This window comes from Pezoporus occidentalis, unplaced genomic scaffold (genome assembly GCF_034315485.1).
Source record: "Pezoporus occidentalis ecotype Australia unplaced genomic scaffold, CSIRO_AGI_Poc_V1 ctg16, whole genome shotgun sequence".
Classification (NCBI taxonomy): Eukaryota; Metazoa; Chordata; class Aves; order Psittaciformes; family Psittacidae; genus Pezoporus; species Pezoporus occidentalis.
The window spans coordinates 5,586,996-5,612,796 of record NW_026913425.1 but is presented as its reverse complement, the minus strand read 5'-3'; the positions used below and the strand labels follow the sequence as shown (position 1 = coordinate 5,612,796).

The window sequence follows — 25,801 nt, the reverse complement described above, 5'->3', positions numbered from 1 at the left end:
TTAGATTAACAGCATCAGTCAGCAGCTTGAGAGATGGATCTGGCCTATGGGATCTTTTAGCTGGCCTTTTGGCAATTTTGCAGTCTTTCTAGTACACCCTCCCATGCCCCAGGATATCCTAAGGTACATGAATTTTAAGGTGGTTGGCTGAGGCAGTATCTTCAAGAGTGTCAGAACTGGCTGTGAATATGTATGTCCGGTCCAGCAGCCATACATTAGCCTGTGTCTGTGTGGTCTCCTAAAGGATAACTACCAGGGCTGCTCAGAGATTGTGTACTGACATCAATAGAAGTACTGTAAAAATAGGCGTTATTAAAAATAGGTTATTTCTAATGTCTTCTAAGACCTAAAGGCAAGTTGTCTAAATTTACATAACTGCAGCTTTAACTGCAGAGGCATGAGTTTGCATGTATGCCTCAGGGAGATGGAGGCATTGGTATCTGTGTATGTGTGCAGGGAGTCAGTAACACTTCTTAAATTTTACCATCTGACCCTTCCCTTTTTGCAGCTTTATGAGTGTATTTCTGCCAGTCTTCCATGATAATGCTGACTGGCTTAGCTGCCAGTGAAACCAATTCCTGTATCATTTTAGGACTTCAGCAGTGTTGGGTGTAATGATAACAGTGTACTGTTTACAAGACTTCTAGGACAGGGAATAAGTATTTTAGAATTATTCAATTGCTTCTTTTCTAATGTCCCTTTTCCCCCCCGCCGCCTTTGCTCTTGGGGATGAAGACAAAAAATAAAGATACCAAAGATAAAGAGAAATTGAACAAGCACAATTTTACAAATGGAACCTTCTCAGGAGTTATGCCATGTATGGCCTGTGAAAAGGCACTTCTAGGAAGAGAGTCACTGCAGTGCTCTTGTAAGTAGTTGTTGGCTTTTGTATGTGAACTTACAGTGCTCTGAATCCTGCCTTGAGATTCTGATTCAGTGTTTTGTTTCAAAAAGAAACCTTACTTAGATTTGGATGCACCTCCTTTATGTAATTGGATGCACCTCCTTTATGTAATGATCTGAGGTTGGCAAGGGAGAGGGAGGAAGGACAGCAGATGATGGATTCAGAAGAGACCACCACCATCTCCCAACACATTAGGCAAAAACTTCTTCCTAGCAAAGGGGCTGTAACATGAAAGCATTCTCAGGGAACTGGACCTGCAGGAGGGAAAAAGGTGAAGCCTCAGAGTAGTATTTTCTGCAGGCTGGAGACTTTGTGCTAGGTTTTGAAATATGCCTTCTCTTTCAGATTGCAACGTGATTGTGCATAAGAGCTGCAAGGAATGTGCTCCTGTGTGCACCAAGGTAACCTCCTACACCACACTGTTCTTACTAGAGCACATCTGCTTTCCAAGGGGTATGAAAACATCACTAAGAAAAAACAGAAAGTGCACACAGTCTGCCAAGATCCAGTGTCTGTATGCAAAAGTCTGTAAGGGTGTCAAAATATCCACTGTGGGCAAACAAAGCAAATACTGTACATGAACAACACTTTTTAGAATAGGGTCAAAAAAAGAGTTTAAAGTGATATTTCTGTTTTTGAAGAGTTGCAAACTCAAATTGTGGTGTGCCAGGAGGGATGCAAAAGGGGTTAAAAAGGAAGGCTCCTCAAAAGCCTTGTGTAGCCGGGTTCTGCGTGGGTGGTGGGTTGCAGGGAGAACATGTTTCCTTACAGACTCTTCAACATAAACAAGACTTAAACAAGCCTAAAATAAATCAGGTGAATTTTTGCTATTTTGGTTATAGCTGTCATGTCATGTATTTGCACACATTTCTGGGCAACTTTAGGGCATTAAGACAGCTGAAGTGGCAGTTCTCATTACTGCAGCAGATAGATTATTTGTGAAGAGGAGACAAGAACCCACACCACTCGTGACTTACCTCAACAAGAATGAGGTGCAGAAAACTTTCACTAATGAAATACATGCCTAGCACAGTAGGCTTTTGCTATGGGTTTTGCAAAACTTCTGTTTGAAAGGGGGATTGATTCTGCCTCTGATAAGCAGGATTCCTTGGGTAGTGCCCTGCCTATGCTTCAAGCTTATTTGACTGTAAAGCCTTGAATGGCAACTCCTTTACTTGCAGCATTCGCATGCAGTATTTTTATAGGGAAAACAGGGTGCTGTAACTCAGTGGCAAGCTTCTCTGTTTCGAATAAACAGATTCAGTTTTGTACTGTAGTAAAATATTATAATTATTCTTTGCCTATTGTATTATTATCTACCATTGTTATCTACCATTAACTAGTAAACCTGCATTTATTAGTTATGAGTAGAAATTAGGACTATAATTCAGGACCACTTTCCTGAAGCTGTTTTGCGTGATGATACATGGAAGTCAGTTCCTGACTTGACTACTCAGTATTATAATTCTTCTTTGCCTATTGTATTGTTATCTACCATTAACTAGTAAACCTGCATTTGTTACTTATTAGTAGAAATTAGGACTATAATTTAGGACCACTTTTCTGAAGCCTTTTTGTGTGATGACACATGGAAGTGAGTTACTGACTTGACTACACAGTGTGTTATCAGCTGTGATTTCATTGCAGTATCACAAAGTTCTTTTTTTTCAGAAATCCCAAGAGAGGTACCATAATAAAAGCAAAACCTCCGCTGGTGTAACAAGTAAGTTAGGAGATGTAAACCTAGCACTTCTAAGTTAAGCTTTGTTAAAAACCTTGGGACTGACAACATGAACTTTCCTGCATCATTTTTGTGTCTGTTTTCATTTCAATATCTATAAGAAAGTGTGTGTGTCTCTAATACCAGTAGGATTTTTAAAAGAAATTACTGTTGAATTAACTCATCTTCTACTAAAATGAATTGGTGAGAATGAAAATTGAAGGTAGTTAGTTCTGTCTTGTGCTTGTGAGTATGTTGTTCATTGGATGCCCAAATATTTGAGTCTCCTATGTTCAGGTTGCAGTGTTAGAGCATGTGTGATTTGAGACTGTTTTCAGTAATATCCATGCTGGACCTATTCTACTTTGCCTACAGGCTTATCTTTATATTTTGTGGGAGACTGTCATGGTCTTGTACCATGGCAAGTGGACATTCTTTATACCCAGTATGGGTATATGTATATATATATGTATGTGTATATATATATATATATACACACACACCAGGTAGTGTTTCTCAGTATAAGCGTGCTGTTGATGACATACTCGAGATTGTTTATCAAAATGTGTTGTGCTTTGCCTTACAGATTCCCTGCCTGGAGATGCTTCACAAGCAGTGCTCTTCCCAGCACATTCTTCTTCCTCTATGCCTATCGGACTGTCTGCTGGAAGGAGGGAAGCCTCACAACAGTCCCAGTTCTTGTCCAAAAGTGTCCCTAGTGCCAGTTTTGAAAGGTAAAGGGGACTATGCTAAATAGTCCCCTATGCTAAATAGTACCTCCTATGCTAAAGACATCAAATTTCTAGGAAAATTGGTACTATTAAATAAACATGGGTTTGTTGGTTTGTTTTTTTTTTCCTGCTGTAGAAAATCTATGCCATTTTCTGAGCAAGACTCTGAGACTAGCAGCTGGAGGTCTAAGTCACGTTCAGAAGAGATGTTACAAGCATTAGGGACTGTTTCTTCAATGGATCCTTTTATGATGGAAGGTGAGAAGTATTGCAAAGATGTTGCATTTTATAGCCTGTATTAGAAAGTACAGAATAGCAAAACTCTTTATTAGATATAGGAAGTAACTTCATCTGCTGAAAGAACACCTATTTTTTACAATTACAGTCGTGTCCCTCATTAAAATGTTACAATCAGATATCTTAGTCCTAAAATACAGATTTTCCTTTCTTCCTTGTAACTAAATCTTTGATAACTTTTAGAATATTTTTATGTGGTGTTAACATTTTAAAATAACAGGGATAAATGTATTTGGCATCCTTGCAGAACCAGAAGACCGACACATTTCTGCACTTATCCATTCATCTCCATTGATGGTATACATTGCAAAACATAAGCCTACATCACTTGTATTTCCCCAGTGCCCGCAAAATCTTACCTCCCACTGGTAAGCTGCCCTCCTAAATTGGCTGCCTATCCTTGTGAAGTGAGTAGATACAGGCTTTTTATGTAGCTAGGTGTGAGACTGGATTCCAGAGCCAAAGGGCTTTCAGGCACAAAGGATAGTGCAGATATCTCTCACTGGATATCTCCTTCCAAAAATGTTGGATTTTATTTTTAAATTTAAAAAAGTTTCTTTAAGAGAAGAAGTATGAAAAGGATTTAATATGATAAAAGAACTGTTTTTTTTTTTTTTTCTCCTACTCTCCCCTGTCACATTTGCATTTCATCACTTTGATGGTGATATTGGCATCTGGCAAGCTTCCCTGTTGTAAAGCTGCTGATGATGTTTGCAGCAGCCTTGTCTAAAGTTCATGTTTGTGATGTGTTGCCCTTACTGTATGAGTACATCTCTGTGTTAATGAGATTATATATTTTGTCACAGATTATGTGGATTTCTCTCAGTGGACTGATCTCCACACAGATGCACAAGAGTTTGAGGCAGAGTCCTGGAGTCTTCTTGTGGAACCAATGTTCTGTAGAAAGCAAGAAAAGGATGTCATCAAGAGGCAGGATGTCATTTTTGGTCAGTATTTCAAAGCTTCATGTAGGTTTAAAAGCAATTTGGCTTAGAAACTAGAGAGTGAACCTGCACATTTTATGCTCAGAAGAATGAGTGCTTCAACTCAGAATAATCAGAAGGTTCAAAGAACATTTTGGTCACAAATTACAATATATCCTAGAGCTAAGGAAATTGAGAGTACTGACTACTAGTGACATTTCTACCCTGTTCACAGAACAGTTGAGGTTGGAAATGACCTCATCTGATCCCCAGCTCAAGCAGTTGTAATCCCAGCTTGTTCAGTGGGGTACAGTTGAGAAAACTATGCCAAAGCCAGATAAACTAAGTCTTCCTACTTACATAACCTATTAGATTTGAGGCTCACACAGAAAAAAATACAACTGTGAATTTGAATGTTGCTAAAGTCTGTCTTAGGTGTGCAAAATGTTCAGGTGGTTACAATACTGTGCTGTTTTCTCTTATACTGCAGAGCTGATGCAAACTGAAGTGCATCACATCCATACCCTGTTCATTATGTCTGAAATATTCAGGAAAGGGATGAAGAAAGAACTGCAGCTGGATCACAGCACAGTGAACAGAATATTCCCTTGCTTAGATGAGCTACTGGAGATGCACAGGCAATTCTTTTGCAGAATGAAGGAGAGACGGCAGGAATCATGTGAGGCAGGGAGTGAACGTAATTTTGTCATCAGCAGAATTGGAGACATCCTTGTGCAGCAGGTAGAAGCATCAGCTCTGTTAATCCTTTATGTACTTAAGTTTCCGAAATTGAACAGTTTATTTACTTTAAAACTTTTGTGGGCAAGAAGAGGGTTATGGTTACCTTATAAAATTCAAATGCTGCTCCCTCCAGATTGTTACAGGCTATTGAAACAGCAGTGAGAGACCGTTAATAAGAGGTAAGTGTGATGAACTTGGGATGAACTTCTACCTATGTGGTACAAGTGACAAGGAAAGTGATGAACTTGGTCCTGTTCACAGTAGAAGGCCGCTGCAGTCCTATCATGGACTCCAAAAATTAAAGCAGTGGAATCACTTTTCTAACAGCTGAGCAAAAGTGTGAAGAATTGACTGGAGAAGAAACTACTCTTTCATTTCTTTTAGTGATCTGGCACAGTGCATCTTGAGTTGCTGCTCACTAGAGAAGGGGTGGTGACAGCGTGTCTATAGACCTGTATAGGTGGCTGTAGAACAGCTGACTGCTTGCTGGTCACACTTCTAGCACTTCACACATTCCTTGCAGTCAGGAGAGTGTGTTTTTTCACCTCAGTCAGTCAGTTTTCACTCCACTGAATAAAGCATCTGAACCATTATCTTGTCTAGAAGTTGTGTGGAGATCAGACAAATGCAAATAAGCCTAAAGGGATTGTGTTTGCACAGAGGTGAAGGAAGCACTGTTACAATAATTGTTCTAGCTGTTACTGGGAAGACTGTAGGGGAAGTTGCTTGTAGCTCTACCCAGCCTATGTTCTTCCTCTTGCTCTTAAAACCAGTTTATTCTTTAGTGGCGGGCCCTTTTAGTGAAATTCAGAGAACTTGAGAAACAAGTAGCATAAAAGTTCTGTATTTTTACAAAACACACGAATTGAAGGTACACAATTTCCTATTAGGTGCACTAATGAGCATAATTCACTTAACTAATTTCTTCAGTTTTCGGAGGAAAATGCAACTAAAATGAAGAAAATATATGGAGAATTTTGCAGCCATCAAAAAGAAGCCGTTAATCTCTTCAAAGAGTTGCAACAAAACAAGAAGTTCCAGAATTTTATTAAGGTAAGTTTATGTGGAAATGGATCACTATTGACAAAATGCTCAGGAAAAAGACATGTAGCTTTTACTTAGATTTAGGATTGAAATAATATTCAGTAACTCACTTTTAATGGCCGATAAAAATGGCAAAAATTTTTCCTCCTTAACCAGTGAGCCGATAAATTACATTTTTCTTTCAAATTTTAGAAAGCTTTGGCATCCAGTGTGCATTACACACATGTTCCTGTTATGGTACACCTCGTACCTCAGGGCTGCAACTGTTCCTTGGGGATGGTTCAGATAACCAAGCATTTTGCTTTAGTTTATTCTAATGCATTTGGATCATATTTCTTATTAGTCAGTTGGTGGTTTAATATGCTTTTACTACTTAAGGTATGTATTTGTATCTGTATCTGCAGCTGAGAAACAGTAACCTGTTGGCACGACGCCGAGGAATCCCTGAGTGCATTTTGCTTGTCACCCAGCGAATCACCAAATACCCTGTTCTGGTTGAAAGGATATTGCAATACTCAAAAGGTGAATGTCTGGAATCCTAGCGTATTTCTAACTTAAGGAATATACACTGCTGCAATATTGCAAAGGGTGAAATTCAGTGCTCTGTAGAGAACAAGGGCAAGGTAAATATCTCCTGTTCAGGCAAATGCCACCTAAACGCGGTGTCTGGTGTATGTAGTCTTTGTCAAGGCTGGGCTGTGAAGAATTTCAACATTCCAGCTGAGTAAGCCATTGAAGTCTAGAAGAGAATACTTGTTTTAGGAGAAGACCTTGACTAGAGGATGTGAACTAATTCAGGCATACATCTGCACCTTCTTGGAAATAATTCTAGTGGAGTCTCTTGTAAGTAGGGTAGGTAAATGTTCTGTAAATGACTTGCCAGTTTTTCAAACAAAGCTTGAAAGACCTCTGGAATTTTGTAGAGCATTTTAGAAATACTAATAACTTACAGATATTCCCCCCCTAAATGGGCAGTAAAAAGCATTGGAGAAAGTTGTATAACCAAATGCAAACCCTTTATGCTTCCAATCTTGTTTCAAGGGTTCAATATATTATATGATTTAGTTAGTAAGTAAAATTTTTTAAATGCTAACAGGTCATAAATATGTCAGGAACTATTCAACATGCTGGTTTGACTTACGAGTACATCCGAGGTACCTGTCATCTTTTAATAAGCAAGTCAAAGTAAATTGATTGCCAGGTTCAACTTAAAATGGCGTATTTATCAATTTAAACTTTGCATCATGCTAATTGCTCACAGAAATCAAGGAATGATATCTATCTTGAATATCCTGCCCACTAACGTGTTCATTTTTTGTTTCATACAGAAGGGACAGAAGAGCATAAAGACCTATGCAAAGCCATTTGTCTAATAAAGGATGTGATTGCAGAAGTAGATTTGAAAGTGAATGAATATGAGAAAAAGCAAAAACTGCTGGAAATTCTCAGTAGAACTGAAAACAAAACATACACCAAGCTGAAAAATGGCCATGTTTTTAGGAAGCAAGACTTGATGAGGAAAGAGAGGATACTTCTTCATGAAGGTTTAGTGTACTGGAAGACAGCAACTGGTCGTTTCAAAGGTATTCCAGTAAACCCCTTTAACTCTTTGTTTACAAATAATGTATGAAAATTGATTTGTTTAAGAATTAAAATAACTTTATGATGATGTACTGCAAACACAAATTTCTGAAGCATTAAAAACATGCAATTAATTGCTAGAAGAGTAGTTGCAGAAGCTGCCATGGTTTCTGGGTAATCCACTCTATATGGGTAACAGGAAAAGTTCACATACAAAGCCATCAGCTGCGTTTCTGCTTTCTGTCCCTTGCTTTTAGTTCATCAGTTTGCAGTTTCATCCCATAAAATTGAGTTTTGACTTCTACAATAGTACTGTTCACAGTACTGGCTGTTGAAATCAAAGCATGAAAAATCAGATGCTGTCACCCCCCTCGACCTGCTGTCCACGGTGCTTTTAATGCAGCCCAGCACATGGTTGGCTTTCTGGGCTGCAAGCGCACACTGCAGGCAGGTCATTTTGAGCTTCTCATCAACCAGCACCCCAACTCCTTCTCAGGTCTGCTTTCAGTCCAGACCCTGCCCATATGCCCATATAATTGTATATACTTTAATTGTACTACATATGCTGTATATATAGTACTAATTTTACTATAATTGTAATAACTTTAAATAATAAACAGTTATTTTCCTTTTCAATTTTAAAAACATTCTTTTCCTTTTCTCATTTTAAGACACCTTAGCTCTGCTTCTAACTGATGTACTACTGTTCTTACAAGAAAAAGATCAAAAATACATCTTTGCAGCTGTTGTAAGTATATTACCAGATGTTTGAATATACACGTTGCACATTTATTCATATATTTCTCAAAAGTTAAGTCCTTTGATAGGTTATACTCAACTTTTTTTCTTCTTTTCCCATTCATAGGTTAAACCCTGCTAATATTTTCAGAACAGTAATATATCAATATATGGAAAATTACATTTATTTTCAAAATTAAATCATTTTTTGAGGAAGAAGGATGCAAATTACAGAATGATATTTTTAGTGTCATGCCGCATTTGATTATGAAGGCTTGAAGTAAAGCAGACTCTTTCAAGTATCTAAACCAAATTTTAACTTCTGGTTCTGTAAAACAAGCCAGAAGAATAATTTTGACTCCAAATGTAGTAGTAAACACACATAAAATGTAGGAAAAGTCATGCAGAGATGTTCCCAAATTATAAAAATGTTACATAGATACTGTACCTCAGTATCGCTTAGCCTCTGGGATTTACTTTTTATCACATTCCAAGTGCTTTACTTGACACCTGAGTACTCAAAGTTTGCAGCGTCTTATACCTGGTGAAGAAGTGTAATCTGACTATACCATGATTAGAATTAGTCCAATTAATAGAAAAATCATGCTCTTTTAAAAGTGTGATGTTTCCTAAGAAAGTAATTTATTATTTGCTGTGACTGTTTCCCCCAGGACCAGAAGCCTTCTGTTATCTCCCTTCAGAGACTTATAGTAAGAGAAGTAGCCAATGAAGAAAGGGGGATGTTTCTGATCAGTGCTTCATCTGCAGGGCCTGAGATGTATGAGGTTCATACCAATTCGAAAGAAGAACGTAACAACTGGATGAGGCATATTCAAGATGCAGTAGAAAGGTAGAGCAAAAGGCTTCTGGTTTTCATCCTGGCAATCCAAAACAGATGGGCGATTGGTTGGATAGTTATGGCAGCATTCTCTCTGTTCTGCATTGCACTGGATCCATCCTTTGAGGCTGGGATTTCCACTGAGCTCAGGATTCACAGACCCCAAAACCTCACTGTCACTTCTGCCAAATTTCCCATGTTACTTCTGGTTTCCCACTGGATCAGCAGACCTTTCCCACTCCCCATTAGATGTCCTTACCAGCCATTGTAAGCTTTCTTCACCTTTACCTTTGGCACTGGATGCTTCCCAGAGTCCTGCAGGTGTCCATACAACCATTTTGGGGAAATCCTCCATCATGCCTGTTATCTTGGTGTCAGTTCCTTAAGAATGGCAGGGAAAGCATTGCCCCTTATGGGGCCCAAGCTTATGCTTAGCACAGCAAACCTGCATGAGGGCCAACCACCTATTTGCTGCATGATGCAGCCTTACCAGAATTAAAAGGAATCCTTCAGTCTGGTTTATGTCAGTTGCTGATTTTTAAAAAAGCAGACAGATGGCATGCTTCTGGATTGTAACAGAAGTTTTTGCTGATGTTGTGTTCTGTTTATTATGAACAGAACACTGTACTGAAGACGAATATGTGATGTGCAGATTTTGGTTTATCCATCTTTGTTTTTCTTTCATGTTTGAAGTTGTCCAGAGGAAGAAGAAGAAGGAAAAATGAGTGAATCTGATGAGGACAGACGTATTGCTGAGGCCAAAGCATGCAGAATTCAGAAATGTCAAGGTGTGATACCTTCCCTGCCACTCTGATAGCTCCTGCATCCTGACAGTTCAGGATGAATGAATCATGCTCACATACTTACTGTTGGGTTCAGAGTGGCTTGATAGGCAGAGCCACAGTGGAAGAAGCTGGGGTGGTCTGATGGTATAATGTGAGTTTATTGAAAGAGAACCACTTTTTTTCCCAAACACTTCATATTTTTGCCACATTATCGTAAGTATGAAAAAGAAAAATGGATGCTTTTGGACTAAACGGTGTATTTCCCAGATTAACATCAGGGTCAGGTAGTTTCATGTTCATGGAAATATTCAGATCTTCAGTGATTGTGTGACTTTCTGCTTGTTTATGGCATTTCATCCTTTGCTGGTATTGTTTTCATCTGATAATGTAGCTAATAGGGATCAATTCTGCTTCTTTGGTTCCCCTACATGTGAATTCCACATCTTTATCCTGCTGTTGGGGAGAGAAATAACAGCCATATTCTATCTGTAGAGAGTCAGAGGAAAGTGCATCCTCTGCTGAGAAGTGTTCTTTGATGTTGAGGTACTGAATCAGTACATCTTCTAGCTGCCTGAGTGAAGAGCTATTCCAGCATCGATCATTATGAGTACACAGGAGGTAGTTAGGCCCCAGAGTGCAGCCAAGACCACTTCATAAGGGTAGAGCGTTGGCCTAACTCTCTGCCAGGGTCTTTGCCAGCTTTTATAAGGACAGACTAGGGAATGAATTTTGGTTCCTGGCCACTTAAAAAGGGCCTAGCTTGAGTCAGCAATGTTTGTGTTGTGCCATAAGGATTAGAAGAGTGATTTGGAACGTGCTTTGCCTGCATGATAAAAGAATATTAATATGGTGTTCAATTTTGATTGACAGAATCACTGAGTAACCAGGATCACCAGATCTTTAGCTGTTTGGAAAAGAAGTTTCATATCCATGCAGAACTGGTAAATATGAGTGGGTTTGAGGATGTTCATGTGGAGCCTTACCTCCTTATCAAACCTGATTCTGGAGAAACTCCACAGGCTTCTGCATTGCTGGCAGCAGCACTAAAAGAAGGTGAGCTTGCATGGGGAGTGTAAGCTGGTGGCTCTTCACATGGGGAGATAATTCAAGGTACCAAAGTACAGCCATATTGGCTTGTGCTGCTGTTCTGTCAAGTCTGAAGAACTGGCAGTGTCAAAACTTGGCAAAGGGCATTGAAGAGATGTATATTTGTCAGATGCATGAGATGGTATTTGCCAGGTTGTAACATAAGAGGTATGTTTACTGCATAAACACATATATAAGTAGGCAGGGACAGGTTGTACCTGATGATTGTTTCCTTAGCTGTCCTTGCAATACAGCCCTGTGTTGCAGATCACAGTATGATATTGCATCTGGTTCCTCACCTTCACCTACTTTGGTGGATTTGATGATAGATAGAATCATGCAGGGCATATACACACCAAACTGCAGATGATGTGTCCCTGCCCATGGCAGGGGGCTGGAACTAGATGATCTCTTTAAGGTCCCTTATCATCCTGAAATCATTATATGATGCTATGATCTGGACAGATCTGCAGAGAAACACTTGCCAGAATTGCTGTAGGAGCCATGTTTTTTCTGGATACTAACAGATGATAGCCTTATGCTACCTACAGGGCTGTCCTCTAAAGGAAGGAAGGGAAGGGTATTTGTGGGTACCTTACCTAATTGGAAGTTCAGCTAAGCTCAGCTGAAAATAGTCCTGGTAAACTAAGCTGTATCCAGCATGGGACCTGTGCTTTTGAGAAGGACTGTAAGATTTCAGCAACTATCACCTAAATTGAGATCTGTGGGCTAATAACATTTCAACCAATAAAGCGATAAAGTTGTTCATCATTCTAAAGTTAGAGAGCATTTTGTTGATAAAATTGGTAAAACTTGGCAATAGTATGTTAGTTAAAATGGCAACCTATACTTACACACCTGATTTGCCCACTTTTAATTTTCACTTTCTGTCATGCTGATATTGGTGATGTCTTGGATTGCTTACAATATAGGCAGTTTGCGGGGATCATTTTCCAGAAAAGAAATTCTAAGTGCCTGAGGTAATAGCAGACTCTGTAGGAATAAGACATTGCTCACACTAGAGAAGGATAGAATTAGGGAGTGCTTAAGCCAATTGGATATACACAAATCCATATGAGACAGGATAAATGAAAGGCTGCTCAGGGACCTAGCCAGTGTCATTGTGACACTGCTTTCTGTCATCTTTGAAAGGTGACAGTGATGAGGTTTGTGATGACTTAAAGAAGGCAAGCATCACACCCCTCTTCAAAAGGGAATATATAGGGAATAACAAAATAGTCAGCCTCACAGCTATCTCTGAGACATTAATAGACCAAATCGTCCTGGAAGCCATTTCAAAGACCATGGAGGAAGTGACTGGGAACAGCCGACATGGATTCATCAAGGGCAAATTGTGTCTGGGAACCTGACTGGTCTTATTAAGAGAGGAGATCAGTGTGTGTTGTTTACCTTGACACTGGCTGTGGTATCTTTACAGCTGAATTGGTGGGATGTGGACTGCATAACTGGGTGGAAAATAAGTCTGGACTGCTGGGCTTATAGGACTGTGATCAGTGATAGGACGTCCAGCTGGCAACATGTTATTAGGGAATTCCCTAATAACTCCAAATAACTTCCCTAATAATCTCCAGGAATAGCCTGGAGAAGATAAGGCTGTGTGGAGACCTCATAGCAGCCTTCCAGTATCTGAAGGGGGCCTATAAGGATGCTGGGGAGGGACTCTTCATTAGGGACTGTAGTGATAGGACAAGGGGTAATGGCTTGAAACTAAAACAGGGGAAGTTTAGATGGGATATAAAGAAGAAGTTCTTTACTGTGAGAGTGGTGAGGCACTGGAATGGGTTGCCCAGGGAAACTGTGAATGCTCCATCCCTGGTGGTGTTCAAGGCCAGGTTGGACAGAGCCTTGGGTGACATGGTTTAGTGTGAGGTGTCCCTGCCCATGGCAGGGAGATCAGAACTAGATGATCTTAAGGTCCTTTCCAAGCCTAACTATTCTATGATTCTATGATTCCCATTTGGGAATTTGAGATCAGTACTGTTCAATATATCTATTAATGAAGTTTACCAAGGGATTGAATACACTCTTGGCAAATGCATGCCTGTCAGCAAATGAAGTGAGCAGTGTGCTAGAGAGACCTCTACAGATTGGGAAAGTGGGCTAAGAGAAACCCCTAGAAGTTTGACAAAGACAAGTGCAAATTCCTGCATCTGGGGTGGAATAACCTCATGTGTTGGTACAGGCTTGACATTGACAAGACAGAAAATAGCTTTGCAGAAGTGGACCTGGGCGTCCTACTTGACAGCAGATTGACTGTGAGGCAGCAATGGGAGCTTATGGCAAAGGAGGCCAGCTGCTCCCCAGGCATTAGGAGAAGAGTTGTCAGCAGGTGGTGAGGGAGGTGATACTTCCTTTATTCACTCCTGGTGAGTCCTGTCTGGAGTGCCATGACTGGTGCTGAGCATCGATAGAAGAGAGGCATTAACAAACTGGAGCAAATCCAGTGAAGAGCACTGAGATGACTAGGAGATTGGAGAACATGACCTCTGTGGAGAGGCTGAGGTAGTTGGTCTGTTCAGTGTTGAGAGAAGAAGGCTTGGTGGGCTCTCACTGCTGTCCTCAGCTGCCTAATAGGAGGATATGGAGAAGTCATATTTTTTGTGGAGGCACATGGTGATAGGACAAGAGGCAAGAGGCCTCATGTAGAATACATGCAATTCCAATAAATGAAAGGAAAAATTGTATACCATGAGGGTGGTCAAAAACCTGAAAAGGTTGCCCAGACAAGCTGTGAAGTTTCCATGCTTGGAGATGTTAAAAGCTTGTCTGGGCGAAGCTCTGAGCAACCCAGTTTAGTTTGACAGCTTTGAGTAGGGCATTGGACTACATTACCTCTGAAAGTCCCTACCAAGCTAAACTGTGGTCTGGTGTCATTGGTTTATACATTAAGAAGCCATTTAATGGGTGTTTGTAATTCTGTGTCTTTTCCTCTCTAGTTGAAAGTCTGCATGTTGCTGTAACACTACAAGGGAGTGAAACAGACAGATCACCAGAAGAAAGTATTGAGGAATTAAGTGTGAGGCACAGACTTAGTGCTGATGAAATCTTGGAATCTGTTCCTAGTGGTGAGTAAAATTTGAGGCTTTTACGTATTTAGAGTGCTAAAATAATGGATACTGGATTGGAGTTTTTTGGAAAGCTTTCTCAGTCTGTGGCAGAATGAATAGAAAATAATGTAAGAAAAGTTGTCTTTGGGCAAAGACAACTAAATTGTCAGTGTAACTTCGTTTAAGTAAACAAATGGTTTGCATCCACTGCACATGCCTGCATTCAGCAATATTGAGAGAGATTTGCAAATCTCCATATACTTTCTTATTTCTTATTACTCAACTCAAAAGCAAATCTATATTGCAGTATAGGCCTTTTCCCAAGTCAGCTCATTTTTGACGGAAGGCCTGAAAATTGGTAGTGATATTCCAGTAATTTCAGTTGTAAAAGCTAGCATGAATTTTTTATAACTAGAATGCAAATAAAGTCCTGTAAAAACTATTGCTGCAGAGCATTTTTCATGGTACAGCTATACTTATCTCTAAACTTTCGTAAGTGAAACACTACTAGTTTTTAAGGTGGGAAAATTGAATTGTCCCACCTGTGCCATCTTGGCTTCCAAATTCATATTTCCCCAGCTTAGAAACTGTTATATAACTCCAAATTATGTAAATCTCTATTTTCAGCATCCTGCAAGAAGCTGTAAAAAAGGTTTGCCCTTTGTCTCTCTAGTTAGAATATGCTTTGATACCTTTCTCTTGCATTTTATTGGGGCTTTATTTGTCAGTTGCAGAGTCATCTGAAGTTGATCTCAGTGCTGAGAAGGAAAAGGCAGGTGCCAACCTGGAGGATAAGGTATTGTAACTGATTTTTCTTCCTGTGCTGCACACCGCACTCTGGGCACTGAGAGTGTAAATGCTGTCCAAATTTTTCCAGGGTATCTAAAGACTGTTCCAAAACACAAAGCATGGGATAGGCACATTTCACCCAAATTCAGATAATTCAATTTAGTACAGGTTACTGCAATTAATAATGAATTTTTAAAAAATCAATCATGAACAGTCAAAATGCAGAACAGTTTTCCTACCAGGCTTACAGATTGGTGGTTGTAGTAACAGCCACAGTGTTTCCATGCCGTTTGTATGGGCCACTTAAGAGTCTAGTTCTCTGCTGTCATCATTCAATACATCCATCTCTATGGATCTTAACAGTAGTATTCCCTTTACTCCCTCCTCCTATTCACATGATGATGAAAGTCTCCTGCAATGATAGAGACCTCAGCTAATGCAAGCAAGACTTACGCACTGGGGAACTTTGTCCTGAGAATAAGGATTGTTTTACACCAGCTTACTTCAGAGTTTTGAATTAAAACAAAGTGGAGTGATTGGAGAAGAGAAGAGAAAGTGCCCTGTTTTTTAAAGTCCTGTATCTCATAAGCAAATCTGGGGAAAAAGGAGGATCAAAAGGCAGTTCTGGACAAAATGAGGAATGGCAAATTTAATGTAGCAGCAGAGATTGGAGTAAGAGTAGAATGAATTACTGTGTGTAAATAAAGTGAACTGTAATTGTGGAGGCCTTAGTTGGAGAAGCAGGACCACAAAAGGAATAAAGTGGAGAGACAAGAAGAGAAATACATGACTTGAAATGGAAAGCAAAGTTTGCTAGAAAAGGGAATACTTAGCATTAGCATACAGTCTTTGCATCAGATCTGAAAGAGGGCTTGACTCCCTGAAGCCTTATTTGGTTTTTTCCTAGCTATTTCTGGAAGACTCTTGCTAATACACTAATCTCCCTATAACCTTGCCTGATGTTCAGCTCTAGATCACCTTACTTACCAGGCTGCTGTGTTAGAAGGGAGCAGGAAGAGGAGTGTGCGTGGGAAAGCTGGAATGAAAGCAAAAGTCCAGGTGAGGGAGCACAGAAGCTAGGTGAGGGAAAATAAAATAACCTAGGGGAAATAAAATAACCTAGTAGAGGATAGAGGGGCTCATTAAATGTTCCACGTGAAAATATTGCCAATATTGCAAGTTGCAGCAAGGGAAATTCTTACCATATATAAGGGATAAAAAAGGAAATATGACCATGAGGGTGATGAAGCAGGAACAGGTGGTCCAGAGAGGTTGTGGTCTCCATCCTTGGAGGTTTCCCAGATTTGCCTAGAAAAGGCCCTGAGCAACCTCATTTAACTTGGAAGCTTTGAGCTGCATGTCGTTTAGAGGGACTTGTAGCAAACTGTTCCACGGTGAGTTAATATAAACATACAAATTCTAGTCTGCCCTGTTACTTGCGCAAGGCTCATGTCCGTATCTTACCGTGTTAGAATCAGACTTACCAGGAGGTGGCAGAACGAGCAAACAAAACACGCAAGGCAAGGGCTTTCAAGGGCTGCTGCCTGCCTTCGGTCGCCGGGTGTGCAGTCCTGGGGTTGTGGGGCGGCAGCGCCGGGCTTGGGCCAGCTAGCCTGTGAAACCCAGAGCAGGGCACCCGGAGCGGAAGCCTCCAGCTCGGGGGTTAGGAGGTTACGGAGAGCTTTGTGCAGCACATTGGGTCCCAAATGGGCAGCTGTGAGAGGTAGTACTTATCTCATTCCCCTGCTCTTGCCTTGTAATCGCACCGCTGGGGGATTGTCTGGGGCACTGTGCATGCAGTCTGCCCTGGGATCTGACTGTCCTCATCTCCGGTGCTGCTCATCTCTTTGAACCGCAGTGCTAGGGCAGTGGCAGTGACCCACAACACAGGTTAAACAGCCGAATATGTTGGTTTGGACCTAGCTGGGCTTGTGCTGAAGCTGTATCTGTGCAGCGGCTGTTACCCTGGCTAGTGTGACTAAACCTGCTTTAGGCTCATTGCACTCTTTGGGCTCATGCCAAAGCCAGTTAAGCCTTCAATCCCCATGTACACGTCGTGTGTTAAATTTAAAAAGGCTTCAAAAACTGAAAGAAAACTCACTCTTGTTCAGCATGTGGACTGTGCTTTGTGCAGTTCCTCACCCTGCCAACATCTCTTTTCCCTCTCTGTCCCTCTTGGCCCTGCTCTTCCTCCTTGCCCACCGATCATTTTGGCCGCTCAGCAAAGGAGGTGGAGCTGTCTTGTGTCAGTCCTTGTGCTCTACAGAGGTGTCCCATCTGCTGCTCACAGCAGAGCTGAGCAGTTGTGTGTCTCAAGGGTGCAGTGAGGAGAGGAGAGGGTGAAGATGCAGAGAGGGAGTGGAGGGAAATACTGAAGGCAGATAATGAGAGAGAGCAAGACAGAAGAGAACGGGAGGAAATGCTGCAGCTGCTGCTCCCTTTCCCCCTAGCTTGTCTGCGTTGAGCTGTATTTTGGGGCCTGGTCTTTCTCATCTTCATTTTCAGTTATCACAGCTAAATGGAGCAGCTGCTGTGCTCTCTGTGGTGGAAAATGAGACTCAGTAGAGAATTTAGGAGAATCAGACTGAGAGATTGAGAGTGCAGATATTCCCCAAACCCTCCTCTGCTCCACTGAAAAAAAAAAGAGTGAAAAATCATACAGGAAGTCTTTCAGTGTGGCCTCAGAAGGGATTGTGTTTTATTTCTCCGCTGTTTCACTGTATCTTTCTCAGAGGAGCTGTTTTTCATGCTGCAGGGATTATGGGTGGCTTCACCCCATAAACTTAGAAAGCTTCTTTGGAAAGGGGTGCAAGGTGGAAAGAGTGAAATGTCTGAGCCTTGCTGCAGTGAACAGCAGTAACCACACTGGTGTGTTTTGCAGAGTATAGCAGGCACGCAGCCTTTGCTCAGCACCTCACAGCACCTCTGAGGCATTCGCCATAGTCCCCTAATGTGACTTCTGCTAGCTTCTTGCTACATTAATATCTCTGTTTTTGAAGAGTCTTGTTCTGTTTCATCTTACTGTAAGTAATCTAAACCCGCTGTGCTGTATATGCAGAAGTCTGGTTACTGTATTTCAAAACTGTCAGGTAAACAAAGAATGAATGGAAATGTCTTTTCTGTGTAGCATTAGTCACAAGAGGATTAAAATTGTGGATGAAATATTTTTGTTTTTACAGTTGTGCTTAGAATCCCTAGTGATTTCCACGGAAACTCCAGTGTTGATGAATTATTAGTCTTTGTAGGTTATTGCTTCTGTCTTTTTTCACATTCCCACAAAAACATTTGACTCAGCACTGCATATATTAGTGATATGAATGTATCCATTAGTTTAAAAGAAATACCTAGATGATACAATTCTGAAGTTAAAAACTACTTTATAAAGCAACATGTGTTTATTTTAGGGAGGAAGTATGAGTTTCCCAGGATCTAAAGGGACAGAGGTGAGTTTATTTAAACCCCAGACAGAATGTAGTAACTATTTAATTTACAGTGGTCAAACCTTTGAAAATCCTCCTTTATTTTCTAGATTGTACAAGCAGTCCACAACTTAACCCGTCTCTTGTACAGCATGCAGGTAACTACTCCACTGTTAACTTTGTAGAGTAATTAGTCTTAATAATTTACGTCTTAAGGTTTGTTTGCCCTACTTTTAGATATTATGTCAGTATATACTTACCTCTAACAACTGTTGAATAAATTGCCATACAATATATTTTATTCTGTATCGGTGGGTGGTTTCTTTTAAGAATTGAATAATACTTGCTTGGAGATCAAGCTACCTCCAAGAAGATGTGTGTACAGTCAGAAAGTTTAGGGGGAAAGTAATGATAGCTCTAGCTGAACTGATGTAATTACATGTACAGATTTCTGAAATTATAGTTCAAAATACTGAAAAATTTTAGTATTTTTTTCAGAATAATATCCTGGCTACTGGTAAACAGTGCGTCTGCCACTTAGGTAGCAAACTCAACCCATTTGAGATACTTCAATCTCAATTATTGTGTATATTCTGTAGGGACTTAGTCTCACATTTTTGCCTCTTTCATGCCAAGTTTGACTTATTTTTTCTTATTTAGGTGCAGTTTTAAATATTTCATTTGAGTATGTTTAATTTTTAGACCCTCTTAACATTAGCATAGTTTATAATAATCCTGGAAGCCTTGGTCTTAGAAGTTAAAGAGATGGAAGCAAAGTGATAACAAAATAAAAAGCTTTCAATTCAGGCAAATTTATTATTTTTTAATTGAAAAATGAATAGCTGAATACCAGAGGGGCAGTAAAATAAGGCTTGGGATCATGTCTTACTTGTTCAGACCATGAATTAGCCTTGCCCTGTTTATAAATCTCTGGAACTGACTCAATACTGGAGGGAGAGCCAAGAAAAGTGGGAATTGCACATTGCATTAAGTTAAAAACTCTGGGGTGGATGGTATGGGGTAACGGGGCTGTGGGAATTTTCTGGGAATGTCTGCTGAAGTAAATTCCCATGTCAGCTCATGAAGATAGGCTGTGCAATAAGTGCCTCAGCAGATCTAGGGCTTTCTTGCTTTTCTTTTTTCTTAATCCCAGCTATTTATTTTTGTGTTATTGAAAGATGTCACGGTCTTTAATGCAAACAATGTCACAACATCCTTGTTAAGGGTGGAATATAGCGCTCTCGGTTATAAAGTAACTATTGAAACGTGAAAACTGAAATCATTACTATACTGTAGATTTCTGCCAGCACAGATACCTGCGTCAGGTGCAGGTAGCAGTACGGTCTTGATGACATGACTATATTGGCAGGTGCTTGTAGGACTGATGTTAGTAGGACTGTGCTGTTGCAGCTTAGCAAGGAAAGCCTTAGGGTTGGAGTGAGCTGTACTGGAAACAGTACAGTTTTAACTGTATAAGCCACATCTGTGTTAGGAATACTGTGGTGAGTGTAGCATTCCCTGTGCCTTAATGCCGTCTTCAACCATGAAAAATCATTTTTCCTATGTGTCTTAACATCTTCTGACAGAACAGGACCCCAGCTGTAAGTGAAGTGCACATGCACAGCTATAACATAAACATATATAATAACACTAAGTGTAAACCAGAAGCTGTGTTAGAAGTGCTTGAAATGGTTGAGTGCTTTTAGAAGCATTTCTTGGTAAAGGCATGAACGCAGAATTTTCCCTACTTCCATGAGGAATAATATCCCAAAAAGTGTTAAGCGCTGATATTGTGGGAGGTTGAAGCATTTTTACATAATGCTGCTACATAAAAGTACAGAAATGGATTAATGTTAATGTTTAAACATTTGTGTCTGATTTTGTTGTGGTGTCTAGGCAGCATTAGCTATCCAGGACAGCCACAGAGAGCTCCATAGGTTACTCCTGCAAGAGAACGAGAAGATTGGTCGGGGCCATGGTTCTCGGCTAAACCTCCTCCTGGAACAAGAGAAATACCGGAATCTGGAGAAACAAAGGGTGGAGCTGGCCAACATACACAAACTGAAGCAGCAGTTCCAGCAGGAGCAGCAGCGGTGGTTGCGAGAATGCGACCAGCGGCAGCGGGAGCAGGAGGCGAGGGAGGACCGGCTGAGGCAGCGGGAGAGGGATTGCAGGTGCCAGGAAGAGCTGCTGGACGGGAGCCGACAGGGGCTGGCGCTGCAGCTGCAGGAATACCAGCAGAGTTTGGAGAGGCTCCAGGAGGGCCAGAAAATGGTAGAGAGAGAAAGAGACAGTATGAACATGCAGAAGAAGCTCCTCTGGCACTTGAAACATGGTCCTCAAAGTAGCCTGTTGTCATCCACAGGGAGATATGAGGTGTGTGGTTCCCTGCTGTAATTACATCCCCACTGCAGACCTAGAGAGACTTTTCTTGATGAATAGACTAGTATGTCTGGGTTTCGTTGGCTGGTAATGTAACGAGTGAGCATGTGCAAAGCTGAGGTTCAGGCATATCCAAGGGCTTTGCTTGAACCTCATGAAGTTTTACCAGGGGAAGTGCAAAGTCCCGCCCCTGGGAAAGAACAACCCCATGCATCAGTATATACTGAGATGGGCATCCAGCTGGAAAGCGGCTTTGCAGGACCTGTGGGTCCTGGTGGACGCTAAGTTGAACGTAAAACAACGTGCCCTGGCTGTAAAGAAGGCTAGTTGTCTTCTGGCAAAGTATTCCTAGTAGCTCAGGGAAGGTGATCCTTCCCCTCTGGCCACAGCTGGATGCTATGTCTAGTTCTGGCTCCCCAGTACAAGACAGACACAGAGCTACGGTGTATGCGATAGGGGGGTGGGTTGGAGGGAGGCAGGTGGGTGAAGGTCCACAAATCTGTTTGAGAGACTGGGCATCTCTCTTGTGAGGAAAGGCTGACACTGCTCAGCCTGGAGAAGAAAAGGCTTATCGGGGTTCTTATTAATGTGTATAAATACCTAAATGGAGGGTATAAAGAAGATGGATCTAGGCTCTTTTCAGTGGCAGCCAGTGACATGACTAGAGGCAATGGGCACAAACTAAAGTAGAGGAAGTCTGAAGATCAGGAAACACATTTTTTCCTATGAAGGTGACCAAGCACAGGTGCAGGTTAGCCAGAGAGGGTGTGGAGTCTTCATCATTGGACATACTCAAAAGTGTCGTGGTTTAAATCTGCGTGGCGCTGCTTGAGCAGAGGGGTTGGGCCAGATAGCCTTCAGAAATCTCTTCCAGTCTCAACCATTCTGTGATTTTAAGATGGGTGCCCTACAGAAGTCAGACTGATGGGTATTGAGGAGGTGGAAATTGCAAGTGTTATATTCTGTGTTTTGTTATGTTTTGCCTCTATGTTTGCAGGATACCTAGTGTCTCCATCTCTTGTATGAAACCTAAATTGCAGTAATGCTTGAGGCATATAAAGCTTTTAGTGAAGTCTTTGGCTGCTGTCCTTGTTCCTGGACAGCAGCACTGACTCCAGTGAGAAAAAGTGACTGCCCCAGGAGTGTGAAACGCAAGGCTCCCATGTGTCAGGTCCTGCTCTCCTGCTCCTCTGAATCAAGCAGCCCTTTAGGGGAAGAGGTTGGTGTGTGGCTCCATCCCTGACGATATTATTCCTTGGAGATGGTCATTATTAGGGGATAGAATTTAAAGTAGCTCTGAAGCTGCTTAAGCATGTAATACTAAAAATTATTAAGTTTTTGTTGATGGTGAAGGATAGAGGCTGACTCTGAATTCAGATGCCTAGGTGCTTACCTGCCTCTACTCCCTGTCCTGGTGGGTAAGGTCATGATTTTTATTACTGTTCTCTAAAGCACCTGAAAATCAAAACATTTAGCCTGGCTTTAGCATATATTGAAAGCTCTCTGACCCAAACAGATTTATCTTTTTTCCCCTCAGGTTTTCATTTTCACAAGAAAATCTGTAAAGCCTTTCTTCAGGCCATCACCTGCCTAGTTTTTCAGCTGGCACTGACCCGTAATGGGCAGTGACTGTTCAGCATTTAAGCCTGTGCCTGCATGAGGGGGTGAAGGATTGGCCTCTGACCTCCCCCTTTTCATCCAGCTTCTGTGAACACTGTGTGAACATGACTTTTGCATACATGCTTGCACAGCCTGAACAGTGAAGCCACTTCTTACTAGTAAATAGCTTGCAGTGCAATTTTGACTTTTTAGGCTGTGCTTAAGAAGTGGATGATAAAACCAAATCAGAACTTGCATGTCAGCTTTCATGGATGGAACTTTTGAAATCTTTTGAGGAGAGTAAGTGGAAGGATGGTAGCCTGATGTAGGGATAGCCAGGATCGCAGAGATGGAGAGGCAAAGTAATGAAATGTTGAGTATCAAAGAGTAGTAGTTCTTAATCTGGTATTTCATGTGTGAGACTACTTGTATTTTTATTTCAAGTAAACTGCATGGTTTTAGATACATTCCAGGCCTTTGTCCTGCGTTTTGCACTACCATGCTCCCTGCAGCAGCAGAGCTGGCTGAGTAGTTGCAAGTCAGGCAGTATTTCCAGGCTAGTGTTTATGCCATTGCACTGAACCTAGCTGGTTTTGAAAGGCCAAACATTGCAAGAACTCACACTGCTACTCTAGCTTTTCTGTGAGCTCAGGCTTGATAAACACCTGCAGGCAGGGAGTCTTTGCAGGAGTTGCATTTTCAGCCCCTGGAAGCCATGTCCATTTACAGAATGCTGTTTGTCATCTCCAGCTTCAGTGCTGCAGTCCCGTTCTGTATGATTACCTGTCTACGTGAGGTAGGGATGTTATTTTTGGATTGCAGTGTACACAGATTTACATATGTGAAGTGGTGCCTCACTCACCCATGAGGCAAATACTAGCCCTCTGAAAGGTTAATATTTTTAAACAGCAGAGCTCAGTGCATCCTAGGTAGTGGCTCTTTGTTATTTGCTATTTCACAGTTATTACTGAGTGCCTGTTTTTTGTGGGGAGTTAAGGCAAAAGGTTCTAGGTTACTGCTGTTTATTCCTGAACACACATCCAATTTAACATGTTTAACTTCTGCGAAATTATGTGACTATTTGCTATAAATCCCCATCTGTCTAGCAGTTATTTTTATGTATCCTGGTATAAGGATTCTTCAGGGTGATGCTCATAACCATATATGGTGTAGGTAGTCCTGTGGGGAGCAGGGAGTTGGACTCAGTGATCCTTATGGGTCCCTTCCAACTTGAGATATTCTGTGATTCTATGATTCTGGTGCTGGACAAAGGTGAAAATGCTATTCTCTGCATTTTTTTCCTCTTCTGCAGATAATGGGAAATAATAAATTGGACAGCTTACAGGATGAAAATGTGTTATACTTAAATGACGCTGTAGTATGTGTGTCTCTAAGCAATCTCAACGGATCAGATTCTTCTCTCATTTATGAGGATGGTGTTTATGGTCTGAACATCTCAAATTCTGATATAGCGTGGACTAGTGAAAATCAGGTGGACCTCAAAATGGACACTTCTTGTCAGCCAACATTAAGCAATGCGCTGTGGAAATCCACTGGTCCTTACAATCAGATGTCATTTTCCTGCAAAAGCAACAAGGATGCCTTTAATAATGGTAATTAACACTTTAATTAACAGATAATACAAGCAGTTTGCCGCTTCTTAGAATGTGTAGTCCTAGGAACAAAAACAGCTTGGTAGTGGTGGAAGCAATAGATTTTGCTAAAAAAAATTGCGTGCTTATTTGCATATTTGTTGAGCATAGGTGAGAAAATGGGCAGAACAGAAATACAGAAAACTTTTGCAAAAAGAGAAAAATCACAAATTCCTGTTTGTGTCTGCATAACGGTACTGAGAATGTAGTTCTCTCCAAATCCTGTCCCAATGTTTTTTGACTTTTATTTTTTTTTTGAAGCTGAAGTCACTCTTGCTGTTTCAAGTGCATTTTTTGGCTGTTTTAGAACATGCATCCATTACTCAATGATTTCTAGTTAGAATAGCTTTTGATTTACCATCTTCAAATGATAATCAGTGGTAAAACACCTTCTTTCTTCATGTAGAATGGGAGTGTCTTGAAAGACCCTGTAGTCATGGAAAGAAATGTACATCAGGGATAATATAATCTTTGACAGTAAGTTTCCATGTTAGTAAAATAGCTCATACTGCGTTACCTTTCTTTATTCTTGTATTTTACTGTAACTCCCAAAGACAGTAGATTGCATGGCAGTTACTGATAGTGGCTAACAAAATGGGTGGAAGAAGCCACGTAAGTACTGCATTGCACTGAAAATGCCCTGAAGATTGAAAAACACTCTAATGACAAACTCTTAAGATATCTGGGGTTTATTTCTCATGTTACACAGTGCTAGTTTTGATCTTACTTGGTGTTTTCATTCTTTCATTGTCGTGAATTGTAGAGCAGCATGTAAAAATACAACAGCTAAAAAGTCTTCAGGGATAATGGTGTACTTCTGGTGTAACAGAGTTAGCAATTTGGTGGTTTTTTTCTGCACACCTGTGAAATTCAGGTGAGGCATGGCAAATCAATGCTGCAGCAGTGCCTGAGCTTTCAGGCAGTGCAGCTGGCATTGCAGGTTAACTTCTGTCTTCACACCAGTTGTAAGAAAGTAAGGTCACAGCAAAGAACAGTGGCGGCAGCAGGATCAGGAGTTGAAAACATGAACAGATGCAGTGTTTGTTTCTTTGTCGTAGGCCAAATCTTGAAGTTGTTTAAATGAAGTCGTTGATTAAGGAACTTGCTCCTTTGCACTCCTTGTAATGTATTAAGCAGACATCCACTACAGACTTAGTAGTCCTTGGTATGTGGATTGCCAAACTAGCATTTTATAATCATAGGGCAGGCTATTCTCATCACCACAACCAGCAAAACAAGCTGATCAGTAAAAGAGATTAATATTTCTAAAAAATATAATAAGAAAAAAGACTAAACAATTAGCCTGATGAAACTTGTTCTGGTTTAACTGAAAGTGTCATTTTAGTGTTAGCTACGCTAGTGCAAATTTGAAAAGAAACACATATGTGGGTTTAAACCTCTCAAAAGCAAATTAGCTTGCACTGCCAAACAGTCAGATGCAAGCTAACCAGGATACTTTCTATTGAGCCCACATAAGAGCATCTGGTTTAATTAAACTGGCTTG

General features: G+C 40.8%; 1 protein-coding gene across 12 annotated transcripts in view; it reads left to right on the top strand.

The window, feature by feature from the left end:
• The window catches only part of ARHGEF28 (Rho guanine nucleotide exchange factor 28), a 117,992-nt gene that overhangs the window by 76,336 nt on the left and 15,855 nt on the right, over positions 1-25,801 (top strand). For 6 of the 12 annotated variants that reach the window (XM_062612455.1, XM_062612450.1, XM_062612454.1 and 3 more), the window contains 20 exons: positions 736-868; positions 1,250-1,305; positions 2,576-2,627; positions 3,211-3,358; positions 3,492-3,613; positions 4,459-4,599; positions 5,066-5,316; positions 6,247-6,369; positions 6,765-6,882; positions 7,689-7,943; positions 8,613-8,689; positions 9,351-9,529; positions 10,211-10,305; positions 11,173-11,355; positions 14,346-14,474; positions 15,185-15,252; positions 18,650-18,688; positions 18,775-18,822; positions 20,561-21,040; positions 23,958-24,258. In XM_062612455.1, coding sequence (XP_062468439.1) covers positions 736-868; positions 1,250-1,305; positions 2,576-2,627; positions 3,211-3,358; positions 3,492-3,613; positions 4,459-4,599; positions 5,066-5,316; positions 6,247-6,369; positions 6,765-6,882; positions 7,689-7,943; positions 8,613-8,689; positions 9,351-9,529; positions 10,211-10,305; positions 11,173-11,355; positions 14,346-14,474; positions 15,185-15,252; positions 18,650-18,688; positions 18,775-18,822; positions 20,561-21,040; positions 23,958-24,258 — 2,998 coding nt within the window. The remainder of the gene's footprint in view (positions 1-735; positions 869-1,249; positions 1,306-2,575; positions 2,628-3,210; positions 3,359-3,491; positions 3,614-4,458; positions 4,600-5,065; positions 5,317-6,246; positions 6,370-6,764; positions 6,883-7,688; positions 7,944-8,612; positions 8,690-9,350; positions 9,530-10,210; positions 10,306-11,172; positions 11,356-14,345; positions 14,475-15,184; positions 15,253-18,649; positions 18,689-18,774; positions 18,823-20,560; positions 21,041-23,957; positions 24,259-25,801) is intronic. The other 6 variants (XM_062612451.1, XM_062612453.1, XM_062612452.1 and 3 more) reach the window with 6 other exon arrangements.